At 31.2% G+C, this 19,441-nt stretch overlaps 2 protein-coding genes across 3 annotated transcripts; both read left to right on the forward strand.

The window, feature by feature from the left end:
• The first annotated feature begins 2,113 nt into the window (after positions 1-2,113).
• On the forward strand, positions 2,114-4,177 carry LOC25482026 (transcription factor RAX3). 2 transcript variants are annotated; one of them, XM_024774981.2, is made up of 3 exons: positions 2,114-2,502; positions 2,669-2,798; positions 3,105-4,177. In XM_024774981.2, exons 1-3 carry the CDS (start codon positions 2,367-2,369, stop codon positions 3,865-3,867), a joined length of 1,029 nt encoding a protein of 342 aa, XP_024630749.1. In that variant the 5' UTR covers positions 2,114-2,366; the 3' UTR covers positions 3,868-4,177. The 2 variants fall into 2 exon arrangements, with proteins under 2 accessions (XP_024630749.1, XP_013465937.1); XM_013610483.3 differs by having other exon boundaries at positions 2,117-2,502; positions 3,108-4,177.
• A 12,112-nt stretch (positions 4,178-16,289) lies between these two features.
• On the forward strand, positions 16,290-18,806 carry LOC25482027 (uncharacterized). The gene is made up of 3 exons (XM_013610484.3): positions 16,290-16,409; positions 17,712-18,134; positions 18,234-18,806. Exons 1-3 carry the CDS (start codon positions 16,362-16,364, stop codon positions 18,441-18,443), a joined length of 681 nt encoding a protein of 226 aa, XP_013465938.1. The 5' UTR covers positions 16,290-16,361; the 3' UTR covers positions 18,444-18,806.
• Positions 18,807-19,441: the final 635 nt, after the last annotated feature.

The following is a 19,441-nucleotide window of genomic DNA, read 5'->3' on the forward strand; positions in this document are numbered from 1 at the left end:
ATTAATGATGTATGTGGTTCATATTATAGACCACATACATCATTAATTGAATGAACCAAAAAAGTCAATTTTATTTATATTTAAAAACAGAGGGAGTAGTATTGCTTCTTTTTTTAGACATTCATCCAATCCCACTCAACCCCTCTTTCTACTAATTTTAATACAATAAATACATTCACTCCTTTTTTTTTTTATACTAGAATATTATTTCATAAAAAATGATAAGGGTCGACTTTTAATTTAAACCATTTTTTATCAGTTCGATATAATTTGAAACTCAACATATATAGCTTTAGATTTCACTTTGTCTTGGGCCAACTCTGTGCTCCATTTCGGTTCTTAGTTCTCAAACACATCAATGTTTTTCAATATGTACATATAATAAATTAAGGGTGTCTTTGTTTCAATTTATAATTGTTGATTCCCAGAAATAAAATGATAGGAATGTATATGCCTATGTTTGTTACAAATTTACTAAATTTTATTCCCGGATATAAAATGTTCCTAGGAATAGAAAAAATTTCCCAAAAAAAAGGGGGGAATAAAGTTCCCATGGAGATGTGAATAAATTCATAAATAGTTTACCTATTATAATCCCTATTTTTATGGTTCCTATGAATATTATAAAGCTAACCAAACATATTTTTCCTAAATTCCTTGGAATAAAATTCCCATCTTTATATTCCAAAAAATGTTATTCTTAGAAATAAATTTGATAAACTTGAAACAATCACATCCTAAGTAATATACATGTTTGTTTTAGATTTAAACGTGTTTGGAATTGCTTTTGGAGAGTACTTAACATACAATGGAATTGCTTTTTGAAACAATCAAATGAATTTTAAAAATGAAGTCTGGAAATCATCTGGCTCTTAATACTATAACTAATATCTACTTATAAAAAATGTATATTAGATGACCGCTCAAGTATGTAGATTTAAATAGTATGTTTTGGAATTGTGTTCGGAAAATGAAAATGTCATGATACACCATGAAATTTCCATTTTTCAAACACACACTAAACGTATGTTTGGTTTCACTCCTGCCAACATCCAACTTCTGTCAGTATGCCAATTGACCGGGATTTAACGAAAGTTACAAATTATAGCTTTGACCAAGATGCAGATTGGATTGATCCACCACAAAAACAAACACAATTTTTTTTTTTTGTCAAGTAGTTTAGTGGCTAGAGTAATTCACCTTAAAGATGAATAAATGGGGTATCCGAACTTCGAACCCCGACCCCTACATATATTGTACATTATCCCTTACCAAATGAGGTAAGCTCGTGGGGACAAAAACACAACATTATTGCAAAAGAAATTTAATTAAGAAAATGTATAGACAAATGTGTAAGAAAGCTCATATTGGAATCACGATTATCCCGTTTGCATTAATTCAGAAGAAATCAATCAAGTATGCATTAAATATAGCTGGATAAAGTTGGCACATTAAAATCATTTATGTACAATATTTTTTTGAGCATCGCTAGAAAGTTTTTATTAAGAATTGATTAAGAAAAGGTCTGGGTTGAAAATCAAAGGAGATAATGGTGTGTAATTAAGGAAAGGTGTTAGCAAATATGTTGTTTGAAAATTTTCTTGATGCATTTTGTCGTTGTATCAAGCAATTCCCTATTTATTTTTTGAATGAGCTTAACGACAAGAGCTCAAAGAAGTGGGGTATCTGTGATCTATGCATATATTATGCAATGTCACTACTAACTGATTTAAGCTTACAGAAACTTTGTATACAATATTTACTCTATATATTAAATAAGTTCGGCAAGATCTGAATTCATGTTCTAACTAAAACAATCATCAGTAAGAATTTATTTACTTATCTTTTGAATGATGCAAACTCTAATTATTAGGGTCTCTTTTTTCTTGTCGCAGGATATAGATAAAAAAAAAGTACTTATAATAAATTAATTATTAAAAAAATAATGGTATGAATTATCTATGAATATTCTGTTAAATTTACCGACACAAAAAGTAAGAGAATTAATTTAGTCTCACACCCTAGAATCTGGCCACAGGGAAGTGAACTCCAAAAAGTTGAAAATTAAAAAAACACAGCCCATATATAAATTGATTCCAGTTTAAGAAAGACAAGAAGAACAAACCTTATTCTTCTGTTCTGGCAATACTAAATTCCTGGAATTGTCTATACAAAATACTTTTCTTTTCTGCCACACTAAATATAAAATTAGTAACTTCATTATCCTCTCCCATTTTAAAAATAATATCAATTCTCTCTCCTATAATTCTTCTGACTCAAGGGTTGTAAAGATAGAGTAGCTTACCCCAATCAATCATAAAAAAGCTCTCAAAACATTTGACACCAAAACCAAAAAGACAACAAACATGGGTAGAGCTCCTTGTTGTGACAAAGCAAACGTGAAGAAAGGTCCATGGTCTCCAGAAGAAGATTCTAAACTCAAATCTTACATAGAACAACATGGTACTGGTGGTAACTGGATTGCTCTCCCACAAAAAATTGGTAATATTTTCATAACCCTAATTTTTTCAATATATTTACATGTTTGTATCCTTTCTTTTTTTCCTTGATAAATTTGTTACTCGTCCACTATATCTTCATTTCATTTGATATAATTAGCTATAAAGCTTCATATAACTTTTTTTATTTTATTTTTGGTTGGTTTTAGGCTTGAAGCGTTGTGGAAAGAGCTGTCGTCTCCGGTGGCTAAACTATCTTCGCCCTAATCTCAAACATGGTGGTTTCTCCGAAGAAGAAGATAACATTATTTGCAGCCTTTACATTAGTATTGGAAGCAGGTACATATGCATACCCATATATACATACATAATATGCTTAGTTTCTTGCATAACATAATTGATCATTTGCAACTTCAATTCAAGCTGCATAGATTAAGAATCAAGATGTTTGTAACTGTAATTTAAAACCTTATGTCTTGATTTTATAGATACACTATGATTTATATTATAACCATATGCTAAGTTACTTTTTGTTTTGGTGCAACCAATAGTGTTTGAATTTTTTTTAACGATCTATATATATAATTATTATATATATAGATATAGATGTGAAAAGTGAAGACCCTTTTTGGTTTGGTATGAAAGCAGGTGGTCGATAATTGCAGCTCAATTGCCAGGAAGAACTGATAATGACATAAAGAACTATTGGAATACAAGGTTGAAAAAGAAGCTTTTGGGGAAACACCGTAAAGATCAACAACAACAAGCACGTAATAGAGGAAATAATGGTGCTATTGTTAAGCAAGAAAGCAATAATAATAGAGTGATGAGTAGTAATGAATTTTCCTTATCAAATTTGGTTCAAGAACAACCATATTTACCACATGTCATGCAACCTTTGCTATCAACACCCCAACCTCCACCACCATCAATGTTGTCATACACAAACCAACAAGGCTTCAATGATCAAGATTCTATTAGAAAACTTCTTATGAAGCTTGGAGGAAGATTTTCAGGTGATTATCATCCTAATACTACTTTTGATGCTTTGAATCTTCAATTTTCAAATGCTACTTCTTCAACTCATGAACAAGTTTATGATCAAGAACATCATGTGGGATCTTCTACTTGTGTTAATTCTTCCAATGATAACAACCATAACCAAGTACAATTTGCAATAAATGGTCAATACTTTGACTCGGTGCAAGAAGAACAAGGCAAGTTCATTCCAGAAATTGATCATATGGTATCTACCAATTATCCACCAAGATTTGATGGGTTGGAATTCTTTTATGGTGAAGAAGACTTGAATATTGATCATAATAAGATACAAGGTTCTAGCACTAATTGGAGTGAAGCTACCACTTCAACTTATCATCATCCTCTTGATTCAAAATACCAAGGTTAAGTTGTGATTTGTGAGGTAAGATTAGTGGTTTTAAATTGCGGTTATGTTGTGAACCTTCATATTGCAACAAAATGATGTCGATGCAATCGAAATTGAAGTTACTATGCCGTTGCGGACACCTCAAAATCCTTTATGTTGTGGCTGCAATTGTGATTTGCAATTTAAAAGAATGAGGTTACAAAATTCAGAGTAACTAATAACATTGTGTACATTATTGTTAATTTCTGGTATTAGTCATTGTTTTGTTTGAAGTTTATTATTACAGACAATAAGATTGGATATATGTCTACTCATATTTCTTTTTTATGAACGGCAATGTGTTTTCTCGGACTATTGTTTTTGTATATTTCTTTTGGTTGCTATTACATTATCCTTTGTCTTATAATTTGAAATGTTGGCAACATCATACATAAGGGAATTTCTTGTATGAAAATTACGATAAAACACAGTTGGTTGTGATTACAAAAGAGGTTAAAATATTTGATATTGTGACTGAGATTATTAGAAATAAAAAAGTTAGTTATAGCTGTCAGTTACACTAGTTAGTATAACTAACTTTTATATTTAATAGGTATAGTAATTGAAAGAAAAAATATCATATATATGGATATATGATGTATATGGATAAGCATGGTGTATTATAGTCTTCTCTATGCATTAGATGTGGTTGGAGTGTGTATATGATTCCACTTGAGAAAAAAGAGAGGCACATGCAATGAAATTAATTTCTCTTCACCAATATTATCTTGTCAATTATCGTTGCAGCTTGAGGAGTACATGCCTAAGGTAGCATTTATTTATTACACATAAAACTTCTCTACTAGAGATCAAGAAGTCTTGTATGAAAGGGAACATTAACTGCATAAATTATTAATTAAGATGACTTGTTTGAATGCTTTTTCTTTTACTTCCCTTAAAAAGATATTTGAAGTTCTTTACATAGTTTGATAGTTACACTTCATGAATTGACTTGTAAATTAGGATGGGGTGCCATGGCATATCAACTAGGGTTAATGTACTGAGGTACGGGAAGGAAGGGTTTGTCCCTCATTTGTGGCACTTAGTTGTATGGGCTATTTCAAAAGTGAGAAATGATTGTATTTTCTCTAATTCGGTAGCTGGTGTTTCTGAGGTTGGATGGGTGAATTAAAGTGTCCTTCATAAGAAACTGGATTTATTGCCGTCAAACTTTGACATATTCGTGTGTTATATTCGTAGTTGTTGGATCGAGATCAGACAATTTAGATTTTAATGTCTATTTTAATTTTTTAAAATAAAAAAATATGGACCTCAAAATTTGAACCTTTCAATCTTGTTCCACTTCACAATCATGAACGTATCAAGTCTTTAAAGACATCAAACTTTTGACTGTAGTCAATATATTCTGGTCCCATTCTAAAATAGTGTGCAACTATATTGGATGCATTTTTGGATAGTACAACCTCTTTGGGTACATTTATTTCTCTCACGTTGTGCTAACTAGTGTTTTCGAGATCCTAGTTAAAGAAAAAAAAAAAGTAAGTTTTGTTCAAGAAAAAACAACATTTTTTACACTTTTGATTACACAAGTTTCAAGAAATTTTTACTATACATATTTCCTTAACTATAGATATGGATTAGGGTGTCAGTGACTCAATTGGTTGAACTATGAGTTGAACAAGTAAATGACTCGAGTTCAAATTAATCCTAGTGATTGAGAAAATAATAGAATAACAACTGCTTACTAACACTTGCCTATAAAAAAAAAAAAAAAAACTTTATTTGATTTGGTAGCTACTCACTTTACTTGGTTTCAAATCTTGCTTTGATGTTTTCATATATAAAAAGAACTTCAGCCATTTGACTGTAATAATAATAACATAAAAGTGGCACTGCATAATAGTATGCATGGCTATTCCATCTTCCTTTGATCATGGACTGAAATGCACTTCACATGCAACTAAACTCGTGTGAAAGCGTTTTGGAAAGCAAAAATAGAGATGTGGATGAGGTATGTGATAGGAAGAAAAAATAAATCTTGGAAGAAGTGATGATGTGAGCATATGAAAATTCAATAATTGCATTTGGTTTTGTGACCGTTAATTATATTATTATAAGTCCATTTGCTAAGAAGTGATTCTATCTTCACTTGTAGTACCACAGTAATACTTCAATCCCTCTTGAACAGTAATGTAACATGCATTAACCATACAATATTAATCTTGCCGGAATTAATATTTAATTAAAGGTTTAATTATAGCTTCATGTATATACCATTTCTTAATTTCCCCCTCCCTTTCTTAGCCACCACTCTCCTCCAAGCTCTCTCCATAGGTGGGACTAGGAGTAAGGCTATAATAGATCCTATATGTTAATTAATTAGTTGAAAGCTTTGAATTGAATTTCGTCAAAACAATTGAAAAGCCATGGTCCAAAGTTATCATAATAAGTGGCAAAGTATGCATTGAATAATGTCATATGTGTGATTTCAAAATACTCGTACTAATCAGTTGTATATCCGATAATTAATTGCTATCTTTTTGATGAGACTTCCAAGCCATCATTTACATCCATAGCCCTATAATCTCACTTTTGATGTGAAAATTATTGTTCATTAATCTTCATATATATTTATTGAAAAAATGTTAACGAGTGTGTCCGAAATATTCAGCAGCAAGACCTTATATATTTATATTGTTGTTTACTTTATTAAGCACCTTATGTTAGGCGTGTCAATTATTATATGTAGCTTTTTTTATAGGTGAATTTTTCTCTTAAACCTTATGTTAGGCGTTCGAGAGGTGTGCTTATTATGTAGAACATTGTTTTAAAACTCGGATTGGTGATTGATCCGGTCAAGCCACTAGATTAGTAACTAAATTTGTAGCGATAGATAACTCGTGTCAATTGTTATGTAACTTTTTTTATAGGTGGGTTTTCTCTTAAACCTTATGTTAGGCGTTCGAGAGATGTGCTTATTATGTAGAACATTGTTTTAAAACTCGGATTGATGATTGATCCGGTCAAGCCACTAGATTAGTGGTTGGTCAGCATGACTATTAACTCGATTATATAAAAAAAAGATTATAAATATTTATGACTTAAATCTCATAATCGTAAAGCTGTGGGGTAAAAATGAATCTTAGTGATTAACACATATAGGGTGCAAGACATATTTATAGCTAAATGCTTAGTTAGTTGCTAACAAACTAGCTTACTTGTGCAACAAGTTAAGTACGTTCTTAACTAACTAACTATGGGCAACTTTTTAGCATATGCCTGACAAAATTTTAATAAAAATTCTTCTATAAGAAAAATTAATAAAAATTCATACATTTAAAAAAATATTAACAAGAAACATATACTTAATTAACAACATTTTTTCAATACAAATTAGATAAAAATAAATAAATAAGAAAAAGATATGGGTGATGGTTAGGAAAAAAGAAAAGAAATGTGCGTGAGTTTAAAATAAAAAGAAACAAATATTATACGTTAAAAAACAAAGGAAAAAAAATACATATAGGTGCATTATTAATTTGCTATTACATGTTTCTTAAAGAAAGTATTAAATAGTATATGTTTTCGTGAACATAACTCATTTAGTAGGACAATATAAATATGTAAGTGTGGGTTTGAGCCACTATTCCATACTAAAGGGTGAATTTCTAACTAATAAACTACTTGATAAAAAATAAATAAAGTACCAAATATATAACACTTAGATTCATCAATTACAAGTGATTAAACGTTGTTGAGTGGTAAGGTTAAGAAATATAAAGTTTTGGTGTCAATGGTCCCAAGTTTGATTCCCTATAGAGGTATAATTTGAATTTTTTTATTAAATTTTCATTCAAGCATCAAACCAGCCTGGTTCGGTCCGAGTAATACCAATTCACCGGTTTGTTCGCAAATCCAGCCTATGAGCTAACCAAACTGTCAACCCCTTCGATTCTTGGTCGGACCAATTCGACAGCATATAGCTGAATATTTTCTCCAATTTTTACAACTTAGATTAACTTTAATTATCCCTAAAAAAATTCACTAATCTATTTATCTGTTGATATTTTTCTCAACACAAAATGAAGAAAATTTTGCATTGCAACAAGGTTTATATTTCTAAGATATTTTGAAGCCTCTCAAATCTAAAAGCAATCATAACTATTTTATATTATTCTATTTCCATTCAAAGATAAAGGTTTTCCTTACCAAAAAAATATATTTACAAATTAGTTTTTGCACTCCCCAAAATTCCCACTAGTCTTTATTTGATGACCATTTATATCACCATGAGAATTTTCCTAGAGTGAGCAATTGCATGAAAGCTTTTGAAGAGAGAATCATAAAATCAAATCAAAGTATAATAACCCCTATTATTACATTTCACATATCAATGGATAAAAAAATTGTTGTTCTCGTATCGATTGTTTTTTAGAAACGCATCAAAATGATTAAAAAAAAAAAAAAACCCAACAATAATTAACTACTCTTGACTTCAAAAAAGAAAATCGATGAACTACCGTTGAATTTTTTGGTCATTTCCATATGTTGCTAGAAAACGGTGAATGTGAGTACAACAACACTCATGGATAAAAGCACATGATCCTTCCTTGACATGCATGTATGTATCAATTCCAACAGTTGGTTTCCATCAATATCACAAAAGAAAGACAGCTTTGCATTACTCAAAGTATTGTTGTTTAATTACAATACCTTTTGACCTTTAACCTTATGTTCAAAACTAATAACCATAAACAACAATGAAAAATGTTCATTCCAATTTTATATTCCAACATCATTGAATTTTTACTTGATGAAGTCGTCAGTTTTTGTCAAATATAGTTGGCATGCATCCTAACGACAAGTTTGATTAAATCTCAGTTCCATCCAATGCATATCTTTTACTATTTTATTTGTTGAAATTATTTGGAAATTAATGTCTCAAAGTCTCTTATGGTCTACATGCCCCTGATTTTTTTTAATGAAGTTGTGGGAATGGAATATTGGAACCCAATGTGTTACTAATTAACTTGTATATTAGTTGATAATGATATTGGTTATTTATTTCACGCAATAATATTTTTGTCATGTGTGCAGTGGCCGGAACTGGGGTGGCAAGGGGGAGCCTTGGCCACCCCATCTTAAAAAATAATAATTTTTTTATACCCTTGAATATGGCAGAATTGTAAATGGGCTTAATTGCACTTTCTCCTCTATAGTTTGCTAATTGTACGATTTTGCATCCTATAGTTTAAAACGAGCCATTTTGCCCCCTATAGTTTCCCCCTTTCTGATTTTATGGTTCCCATGACATTTAGTGCTGATGTGTCTGTTATTTATCAATTAATGTGTGCCACGTGTGTAATTCCATTTTTTAAAAAATAAAAAATTGGTATTTTTCAGATTTTGAGAGAAGGAAATCAAAATGGTCCCCATGGTATTTTGCATCAAGATACCATTTTTCTATTTTTTTTAAAATGGAATTACACACGTGGCACACATTAATTGATAAAAAATAGACACATCAGCACTAAATGTCATGGGGACCATAAAATCAGAAAGGGGAAAAACTATAGGAGGTAAAATCGCTCGTTTAAAACTATGGGGTGCAAAATTGCACAATTGGCAAACTATAGGGGGAAAAAGTGCAATTAAGCCTTGTAAATGATACACTAATAAATCTAGTTTTTTTTTGTCCAGTACACTTAACTTTGCTTTTTTTTTTTGTTGTCAATTTCAATCATTCTTGTTCATTATATATTGTTAAATTGAGAAACAAGATGAGACTTGGTTTCTAGCAGATAGCATGTCATTTATATTGAAAGGAAAATTAATGAATGTATTAGTTCCGAATCAATTATTGATGATTTTAAATCATCCGAAAAGCGTAAAATGTTATTTAAGTATTTAATGATCGACTTTATATATTATGTAGTTTACATTTGAATGATCGATTTTTGATTTATTACAACTTAAATGTGTTGTATGGAATATGATTTATATATAAACTGGTGTCTCTTCAAATAGACATATGAATGTATGATGAAAGAAAAAAAGGGTAAATTCTTATATACTTTGGAGTTTGGTTGGGTATCGTCGTATTGGTACCCTCTAGACCTAATTTGTTTAACATTTAAATTTATTTTAAAATAAATTAAGATGCAAATATGACATGTCATTGAATAATTGAATGATGAGTAGGGAATTCAATGTTGCATTATTAGGGAAGTGGTTTGGCGTATGTTAGTGGATAAGGAAGAGTTATGATATCGAGTCTTAAAGGCTAGGTACGGGGAGAAGGGAGGTCGGTTGAAGGAACAGAGGAGGGATAGTTCGGTGTGGTGGAGGATGTTGTTCGCTATCCGTAATGGTGTCGGATCGGGGGAGGGGGGCTGGTTTGAGGAGAACGCTCGTAGAGTGGTTGGTGGAGGGAGTAGCACCTATTTTTGGCTGGAAAATTGGGTGGGGGGCGCACCCTTACATGTGTGTTTTCCACGCTTATTCTATCTGGCTGAAAATAAATGGGTGACGGTGAGGGAGATGGCTGGTAGAGGATGTTGTGGTTGGAGGTGACGCTTGGGAGTGGCGGAGACGTCTTTTGGCGTGGGAAGAGGAGTTAGTTACCGAGTGTTCGTCCTTGTTGTGTAATATTGTTTTGCAGGATCATGTTCATGACAGGTGGCGGTGAGTTTTGGATCCTATTAACGATTACTCGGTTAAGGGAACTTATCAGTATCTCACGCAACCTGACACATCTGTGGAGCGTAGTCTTTACGACGTTGTGTGGCTGAAGGAGGTTCCGTTAAAGGTATCAATATTTGTTTGGCGGCTTCTCCGCAACAGACTTCCTACCAAAGATAATCTTATCCGTAGGAGGGCTCTTCATCACGAAGACATCTTTTGCATAGGTGGCTGCGGTTGTCAGGAGACGACGAATCATCTTTTTTTCAGCTGTGACATCTTTAGCAACGTTTGGCTCAGGGTTTACCAGTGGCTCAGTTTACCAAGAGTTACACATTCTTTCTTCAAAGTTATCTGGCAAGCTTACGTTTAGACAATTTGGAAGGAAAGAAACAACATGATTTTTAAAAGCAAAGCAAGAGATTTGACACAATTATTAGACATCGTAAAGTTTGTTTCTTTTTCTTGGCTAAAGGCTAATAGGCTAACTTCAGCTTTCAGTTATAATGAATGGTGGCGACACCCTTTAACTTGTATGTGTGTTATGGAGTAGTTTTTTTCCTTCATCTTTTTAGTTGTGTTTTATTTGGCAACAGATACTTGATTTGTATTCTTTTGAGGAGTGATTCTCTTTACACACCTTATGCAAGATGAATCGTTCTTGGTGATTATTTATTTCATTTTGTCTTCTTAAAAAAAAAAATACATTACATAGGTATCATCATATTCAACAAAAAAACAATTAATTGGTCCATTAAAAAATAAAAAACAACTTTTAATTCCGGAAAAAAATAAGTGTGAAAGACGGAGAAAAAGATCCAAACGAATGAATAGTTTTACATTAAATCACATCCTAATTTGTCCAACCCTATATTCCTCTAAGATGTATAGTCTACGTAGACCTCCCATTTTTGACTGTTAATTTGTTCAAAAGATGAAATGAGTCATTGTTATATGAATTGGCTGCGTCGTGTAGTTGATTATAGTTGTAATATTTTATATGAATTTTAGTTGACTTATTTTGATAGTTTGGTAAGGTATGATCATGATTTGTTAGAGTTGGTTGCCACTCGAAATAATTTGACAATGCAAAACTACTGATTCTTTGGGATGAGAAAAGTTGGAAGACATTGTAGCTAGCTTTTGTTTTCTATTGAATATGTTGAGTTATATGCGATTGTTTAAAGCTTTTTTATTATTAGGAATCAAACTTGATACTTAGTGTTCACAATACTCACGTAACCTACATCAAATACTTGCGTTAGATCTCGTGGTTGTGATTTTTTTAAGATTATCTAACAGTAAAAAAAAAAGTGTTTTAAACTTGCTAGAAATATACCTCATGTGTTTTTAATTCATTATTGGTCTTTCAAAATTTAAAGAAAATGAAGAGGATCATAACTTGTTAAATAGTCGAATATTTTTAGAAAAATTACACTTTTAGTCTCTTAATTTAATTTCAGATAACAGTTTAGTCTTTTATCTTATTTTCATTTCAATTTGGTCTTTTTTGTCCATTTTCATATGAATTTTTAAACTTAAAATTCATGATTTTATTTTCTTATGGTCTTTCAATCTTCAAATCTATGATCCTCGTCTATGTTTGCATAAGAATATTAGATTTGAAACTTGAAAATGTATATAAAAATAGACAAAAAGGACCAAATTGAAATGAAAAAAAGATAAAGGACCAAACTGTTACCTGAAATTAAGTTAAGGGACTAAAAGTGTAATTTTGCCAATATTTTTTTATACACAAGATCTTCGTTGAGGCGAGTGTTGAGCGTCCTTGTATCTCTATAGAGGAATTAATGACATGACCATAATAACTAGAGCTTTTAAAAAGAAGATAGAAATTTAGAAGAACATGTTTTTACTTAAACACACACGAGATTTTTATTTCATTTGCTTCTACTATGTGTAACGACACTTCTTCTTTCATAGCCAACAATCTGATATCGATCCAACGATTATCAATGTACCGACTACGTAAAGGCGAGATTAGAATGCAATCTGTATTCCTGGATGCATCAAGACAAATTAGAAAATGAACTTAAGCTCCACTTTCTAATTATTATAATTATTAATATTAATATTACTATTATTACTACTTAATATTTTATTTTGTATTTTGTTTTATTATGATTGTTTTTGGCCTTGGGTTGAAACTAGGTCTGTTCTTGCTGATTAACACGCGCGCACATCACTATAGCCATCAGTAACTAATTGGTTAATTAACCTGTTAATTATTTAAACACGTTACTTGTTGTAGCCCACCAGAGACCAGACAGCTATAAACAGAAACTTCTAAGCTTAATCCAAACATAATAATATAATTATTAAGTCAAATTATTAAAGTTTATGTGTGAGAATAGTTTTGCTCTGTAAAGTAGAAGGGAATATCCAAAAGGCAGAACAAACGGGAGAGAACAATCCTACCACAAAAGAACATAGACTTCAAAACTAGAAATACAAGTGAGTTAGCAATTAGTGTATAATTATATAATCAAGCACTGAAACAACAAAATTATTAAATTGGAGTGACTTTTCATGTTTATGTCTGATATATGACACTAACTAGCATGCAAATTCTTCAAACTTTAGACCTGATATACGTGTTTTATTGGACATGAGTATATTGCATTACTTAAATTGAATTCAGATGATGACATGCAATTTTTCCATTCTCGACATTCAGAACCTTGGATTAAAATTGGTTAGCTCTTGTTTGGACTTGGATCGGCGGCTGCCCAAAATTTGATGCATTAGTTAACGTGTTAAATGTGAGTTAGAAGTTTTACATTGAATCAAAGAAGAGATAATGATCAAACATATATCCATATATTCAATGCCTCATTAAACTCGTTTGTGTGATTGTTTTTAACCTAATGTGTCGATCCAACCCTAATGTAGCTCCTTCGGGAGTCAACTCTATTTTTCTTGAACGGTCAACTCGACATATATAGTTAGCTCTTAATTTCTTCCGGTCAAAATGAAGAGATCAAATTTTTTATTTTTTATTTTTGTTAAAAAAGAGAGAGATCAGATTACTCTTTTTTTTTTTATGTAAACCGAGTATCATACACATACTGTTGTATAAGACTAATTCATCAAATCTTGTAAGATTCAAATGGAGGACAAACTCTTAACGTTGTGGTATGCTCAAGGCAAGATTCGAGCTCAAAATATTGATTAATGTAAAATAGTTTATTGTTATCTCATCTAAATCTTCTTAGATTGATATCAAATTACTCTAATAGTAACTTTTGAATAAAATTGCATAATAACTTATTATAAACATAAATTTCACTATCTAATTATCATATCTCCTTAAAAAAAACTATCATATCGAATCTCTCCAATAAAAAAAAGGCTAAATTATCTTTTTAGTCCTCTAACTATTTAATTGGTATCGGATTGGTCCTATAACTAAAAATTGATTTATTTTGGTCCTCTAAGTTTCTCACTGTTACTACATTTAGTCCTTTCTGTTAGTTTAATTCAAATAAACGTTAGAGTTTGTGTTATGTGGGTACCTGACCTCCTATTTCACACATACATATGAATCATAACAGTTACCAATAATATCAGTCACTATTTAATCATAATACCTTAACAAGACATAGGATCAAAATGATACTAATAAATAAAGTTAGAGGACCGAAATAAATCAATTTTTAGTTAGAGGACCAATCTGATACCAATTAAATAGATAGCGAATTAAAAAGGTAATTTAACAAAAAAAAAAAAAAAAACATCTTATCGATTTTGTTTGAAAGGATTATATCCAAAAAAATGTATTTGAGTAAATCAGCTCTAGAAATTTTCACAAACTTTTAGGAAAAACATCCAATAGTGGTGGAAGTAAACTCTAATAATTCGATTTTAATCCAACAATTTGTTTGATAGAAAATTTCCCTCACGGTGGGAAATCCAAATCATCTTCTACTTAGTGAGCACAGCCAACCATGGTCCACTCTATTTGTTGTGTCAAAGGTGCCATTTCCAAATTTTAAAACAATACAATTTTTTATCAATTAAAATATGCAACAACACCTAAATAACAAAATATTGTGATCCATTCGTCTCCACCGTTACAATGACTAAAAATCTAAAAAATATAGAATTGATGTACGTTTGTCTTTAAAATATTTTAAATAGAGATAGGTGCAAGAGAATAGAGTAAGAATTTAAACACTGTGTCATTCTGATTTTTGTATTTACGTGAATATTTTACATTTATGGATGCTAAAATTTAAATAAAGGGTGTTCTTATGTCATAGGCATGAAGTGGACACTCTTACGTTCAGAGAACGATGGCACATGTGACTTGTTTTATTTGGTTGTTTTGTTTATAAGCAAATTAAATTAAATCAGACTGGACAAATAATATAATACTATTGATGATATCATCGTTAATTTAGAAAAAGTAATTAAACAGAAGAAAACTTATTTTCAGTATACAGAAGAATGTATAAAAACTGATAAGATTTATATTCTTTAAAATAAACGTGTATATGTGTGAGTGAAAGCATGTAAATAAGACATACATAACCATCAATTTCACTGCTACTATATAAATGCCTACCTAAATGACAAGTTGTTAGCTTTGTCATTGATCAAGCTTTAGCAACATCTCTGGCAATGACCTATTTTTACAATTTTCAAGTTTCAATTCACTGCATCTGTCACGAATTAACTTTTTATTAGATCTAAATTTAGGTTAAGAAAGACACACTCTTTTGTGCAAAGTTAAGCATAACTACCAACATTGAAATGACTCAACTGATTTGAGTTAGGCTAAGAACTTATTAGCATTTGTCATTAAAAAAACTAATAATTTACAGTAATATCTACATTTAACTTGCCAATTACGAATTCTCAACTAAAACTCAAGTTAAAGCTAGTGTGACCAAAATAAGTTTTAACTCAACATAAAACACTCACATTAATTTAAACACCCTTCATAAGTAAGTTTGAATCTTTTTTTTTTAACAAGATAAATAAATTTGAATCTTATCTTAAAAGTTAACTCAAACACTTTTATACATCTAACAATTTGAGGATTTGAATAATGTGAGACTCCAAATAACTTTAATATTAACCACTCTAGCACATAAATACATCTTCCATATGCATCGACAAAGTACAAAATTTTTACACTCTCAAAGCAATCATACTCATTTGATCAATATAATAAATGAAGAGTGTTATGAACACCCTCATACAATATAATTTTTAACTCATACAAATGATGATTTGTTATTGATTGTAGGTGTAAAACTTTTTTCACCAATTATTCTCCTTTTCAGTATAATAAACGAGGAGGTTATAAACACTCTTTCTAACACCAAATGTCTTATTGGATAAAACTCATATGGTTCTAACACTTTGAAAATAAATCACATATAAAATGGTAAAACTCACATAAATTTCACCTACTAATTAAAAAAGTGAACTTTAGAGAAAATGTTAAAAAAAATGGTGTTCCTAACATTTTACATTATTTTTCTTCAAATTTTTCATTTAAAATGCTTTCCTTCTATCACACTCCATATGCTTTCAAAAATTGCATAGTAAATTAAAAAACTTGTCTACCTCACCTAACATAATACGAGTGGAAGGAATAGATAAAAAAAAAAAAAAGAAAAAAAGAAAAAAAAACAACGTGGGGTGTAATGAAATATTGTGGGGTGAATATAACAAATCGATGCATTACTTTAAATATCTACCATTTAAATTGGGCCAGCCCAATATCTTGTCCTCAACACAATCTTGTGAAAGAAACACGAAACTGATGCATAGCATAGCTGAAGAACTCGAAGCTCCTAAAGATGTCGACGCTATCTTCTCTTGCAATTCCTTCAACTTCCAAGTTTCGGGTATGTTTTTGTTCTTCTGTCTTGTTTTCAATTTTAAACATTGTATTGAAATTCAATTTTTCATTGTGTTTTTTTTTCTTTTTTTCTTTCTTAATTGCATTAATCAAGGTCATAAGTTGTAAATCCCTTGCATTGGGTGTCTGATTGTATTGACTTATTTGAGTTTATCTAATTACATAAGCGCTTGTGATACAATTTGATAATACTTATGAAAACAACTTATGACATGTTCATAAGCTGTTTTTAGCTTATTTCTATAAGCTCTCCGGGATAGTTTATGAAAATAACTGGATTATACAAAAATAGTTTGACTTTATTTAATCTTGTGTTGTAGAAATAGCTTATTCATAAGCACTTTTGCTACAGAAGCTGTTTATCCAAACAGCGTCTTGGATGAATTGTTAGCTATACTAATTTTACTGTGATTAGATGGAAATGGAAGTGGTAGTGTTTTCTTTTAGACATACGTTGATTCCAAAAAGTGTAGAAGCTCTGGTTGGGATATGGATTCAAATGGCAAATATTGATACAAATGGTTAAAAAGGAATGCCACTTAAGTTCCAAAGCTAGAAAAATTACTAAACAGTTGAGATTTAGATTAGGCTGAAGTTAAACTATGGGCCTGTCTTAAGTATTTGTGAGACAATTTGGGGGAAATTGTAAAAATAATTTTTGACATGTTTAGGAGTTGTTTTCAGCTTATTTTCATAAGCTCTCCAGGATAGTTTATAAAAACAGTTTATAGCTTATACGGAAATGAAGTAACTTTATTTTATCTTTTGTTATAGAAATAGCTTGTACATAAGTGCTTATGTAAAAGCTGCAAATTAAGTTGTTAATCCAAACAGGGTCCATGTGTCCTGGGCTTGCTTCTGTATCATGAGTAAGCCAGAGTATAACATGTAGGATAGCTCTATCCAGAAATGAATGATTAGAAATACTGTCAAATTGAGTTTTGAAAAGAACATTAGAGTGCACCCAACTGTATGTTTCTATGTAATGTCTTGTCTCTAATCTTTACGCATCTTGTGCTTAGATTAGCGTCTATTAATATATCTTGTCTTTTAAAAAGGGATAGATTATTAACTTATAATGTTTATTAAATATATTGCATTTTTGGTGTCATCTTGAATACACATGGCTATCCTTATTGTATGTGCAAGTGATTCCACCAAGTTTCAGGTCCTACAATTTATGAACTATGTTATAACTTTAGATAGGATGGAATTGTTTGACTTTTGCAATCTGGCACCATTCCAATGTTCATTTATTTATAGCAATATCTTTCATTCTTTTGTGCAGGTTAATCCGTTTCGATGCCAACTCCGTCATTTCCGTAGATGCTCGGAAATTTATCTTCCGAATCAAACATTTTATACTCGTACCACATCAATTAAAGCATCGGTGGCAGACCATAATGAGCCTAATGAAGTTAAGATACAAATCGGGATCATGAAGGAGAAACTCAAAGAAGCATTGCCAAGCCCGGTTCAAGAATTTCCTTGGAGAAAGGCTCAACATACACTTCTAGACCGACTACATCTTCTTGCGCAAGAGGCATTAAAGTGGTCTTCTGTTGTATATTTCATCTCTAGCTCTTTATCAGATGTTATATATACATTTTCTATAAATCGAGAATTAATCATTCCCGTTGGCCTCTTTGTTGGTGTCCTTGTGGCTGATTTCTTGAAGGAGATATCACTAGAATTGTTTCATCAATCCGAGGTATATGTTGCATTATTATTTCATTGCTCCACAATTCCTTTTTTTTATTACATTATTAATGATATTTATTGTATCTGCTCGTGGGCTGCCACTTGACAGGAGAATGATTTGAAATGGTGTCGTTTGGGCTTGTGTGGTATTTTCGTGTTGGTCAAGTTTATGTCGACATGGTTCGCAACACTACCAGGGGTGTTTCTTTTGCATGTTGCAAATGGTGGACTGATGCAGTTACTTTGGTATTGGAGAAATTTTATGGAAGATGCAAAAATCAGACAGAAAATGAACACTCCTTCCGGTTTGGAGGCATAGATGGATAGTTGATTTCTACATTTTTGTCGCACCAAGCTGACATGAACTTCATCTTTTGAGCTTGTTTCATCTGTCCTTCATTAAGATCATACTGCAGCAACCAACCACTTTCAAACATCTTGTTCATACGAACTTGTTGTATTTATTCCCTTGTTCAAGTGGATGAAACAAACTCAATGGAGCAAGTTATGAGTATCATTCATGTAACCATAGATTAGCGGCGGCATATGCTGTTTTGTTAGTATGCAGTGACATCTAAACATTCTAGAAAGTGATGTTTCATGTTATTGTTTTTGTGTGCATTCAATCGAAATTCATTCAAATAATAACCCGTCTAACGGGAGAAATATATCTACTTAGAAATAGAACATAAACTTTACCCAAAACTAATTGTATTGTAACCAAAAAAAAAAAAACTAATTGTCTGAGGACCAAAGTGAACAGTTGAATAGTTTGCATAGGTTTCGCATAGTATCTCTACAAGCTTTGAATATTTGGATCAACTATGAGACCAATATCTACTCTGGTGCTTAAGTCGCAAATTAAAGCTCTTTGCCCCTCTTCAAAAGAGTGTTTTATAGGGGTTGAACCTCGATCTTCCCCACAAGCTTAGTGTTGTATAACCAACTTAGCAACACTCAATGAAGATTGTATGGTAGTCGGTTTCTATTTTTTCCTTTAACACACTATTTTCAACATATTTCATTATGTTTATTTTGGTCCAACAATTGATTGGTTTGGAACTAGTGTGAATTTATGCATACCATAATATTTATACAATTTTATCGACACCATCAATTTCTTCAAATTTTTGAATTTAGAATTTCTGACCTCAGTGACCTACCACAAAAACCCTCCCCTTCTCTAGGTCCAATTTTTCATCGGATTGTGGTTTCGATGTCAATCATGTATCGTATGTTTGTTATTTTGCAATATGCTGAAGACTAACATATTTTTGAAGGTACAAGAAATCAAATTATTTTCAAGATAAAAATTAC

The sequence above is a fragment of the Medicago truncatula genome, chromosome 1, assembly GCF_003473485.1.
Source record: "Medicago truncatula cultivar Jemalong A17 chromosome 1, MtrunA17r5.0-ANR, whole genome shotgun sequence".
In the NCBI taxonomy this organism is placed as follows: Eukaryota; Viridiplantae; Streptophyta; class Magnoliopsida; order Fabales; family Fabaceae; genus Medicago; species Medicago truncatula.

Coding starts and splice junctions, on each gene's coding strand:
- LOC25482027 (XM_013610484.3), top strand. CDS start 16,362: ATGTCGACGCTATCTTCTCTTGCAATTCCTTCAACTTCCAAGTTTCGG. Junction 16,410..17,711: donor CTTCAACTTCCAAGTTTCGG/GTATGTTTTTGT, acceptor TCTTTTGTGCAG/GTTAATCCGTTTCGATGCCA. Junction 18,135..18,233: donor AATTGTTTCATCAATCCGAG/GTATATGTTGCA, acceptor GCCACTTGACAG/GAGAATGATTTGAAATGGTG.
- LOC25482026 (XM_024774981.2), top strand. CDS start 2,367: ATGGGTAGAGCTCCTTGTTGTGACAAAGCAAACGTGAAGAAAGGTCCA. Junction 2,503..2,668: donor TGCTCTCCCACAAAAAATTG/GTAATATTTTCA, acceptor GGTTGGTTTTAG/GCTTGAAGCGTTGTGGAAAG. Junction 2,799..3,104: donor TACATTAGTATTGGAAGCAG/GTACATATGCAT, acceptor TTGGTATGAAAG/CAGGTGGTCGATAATTGCAG.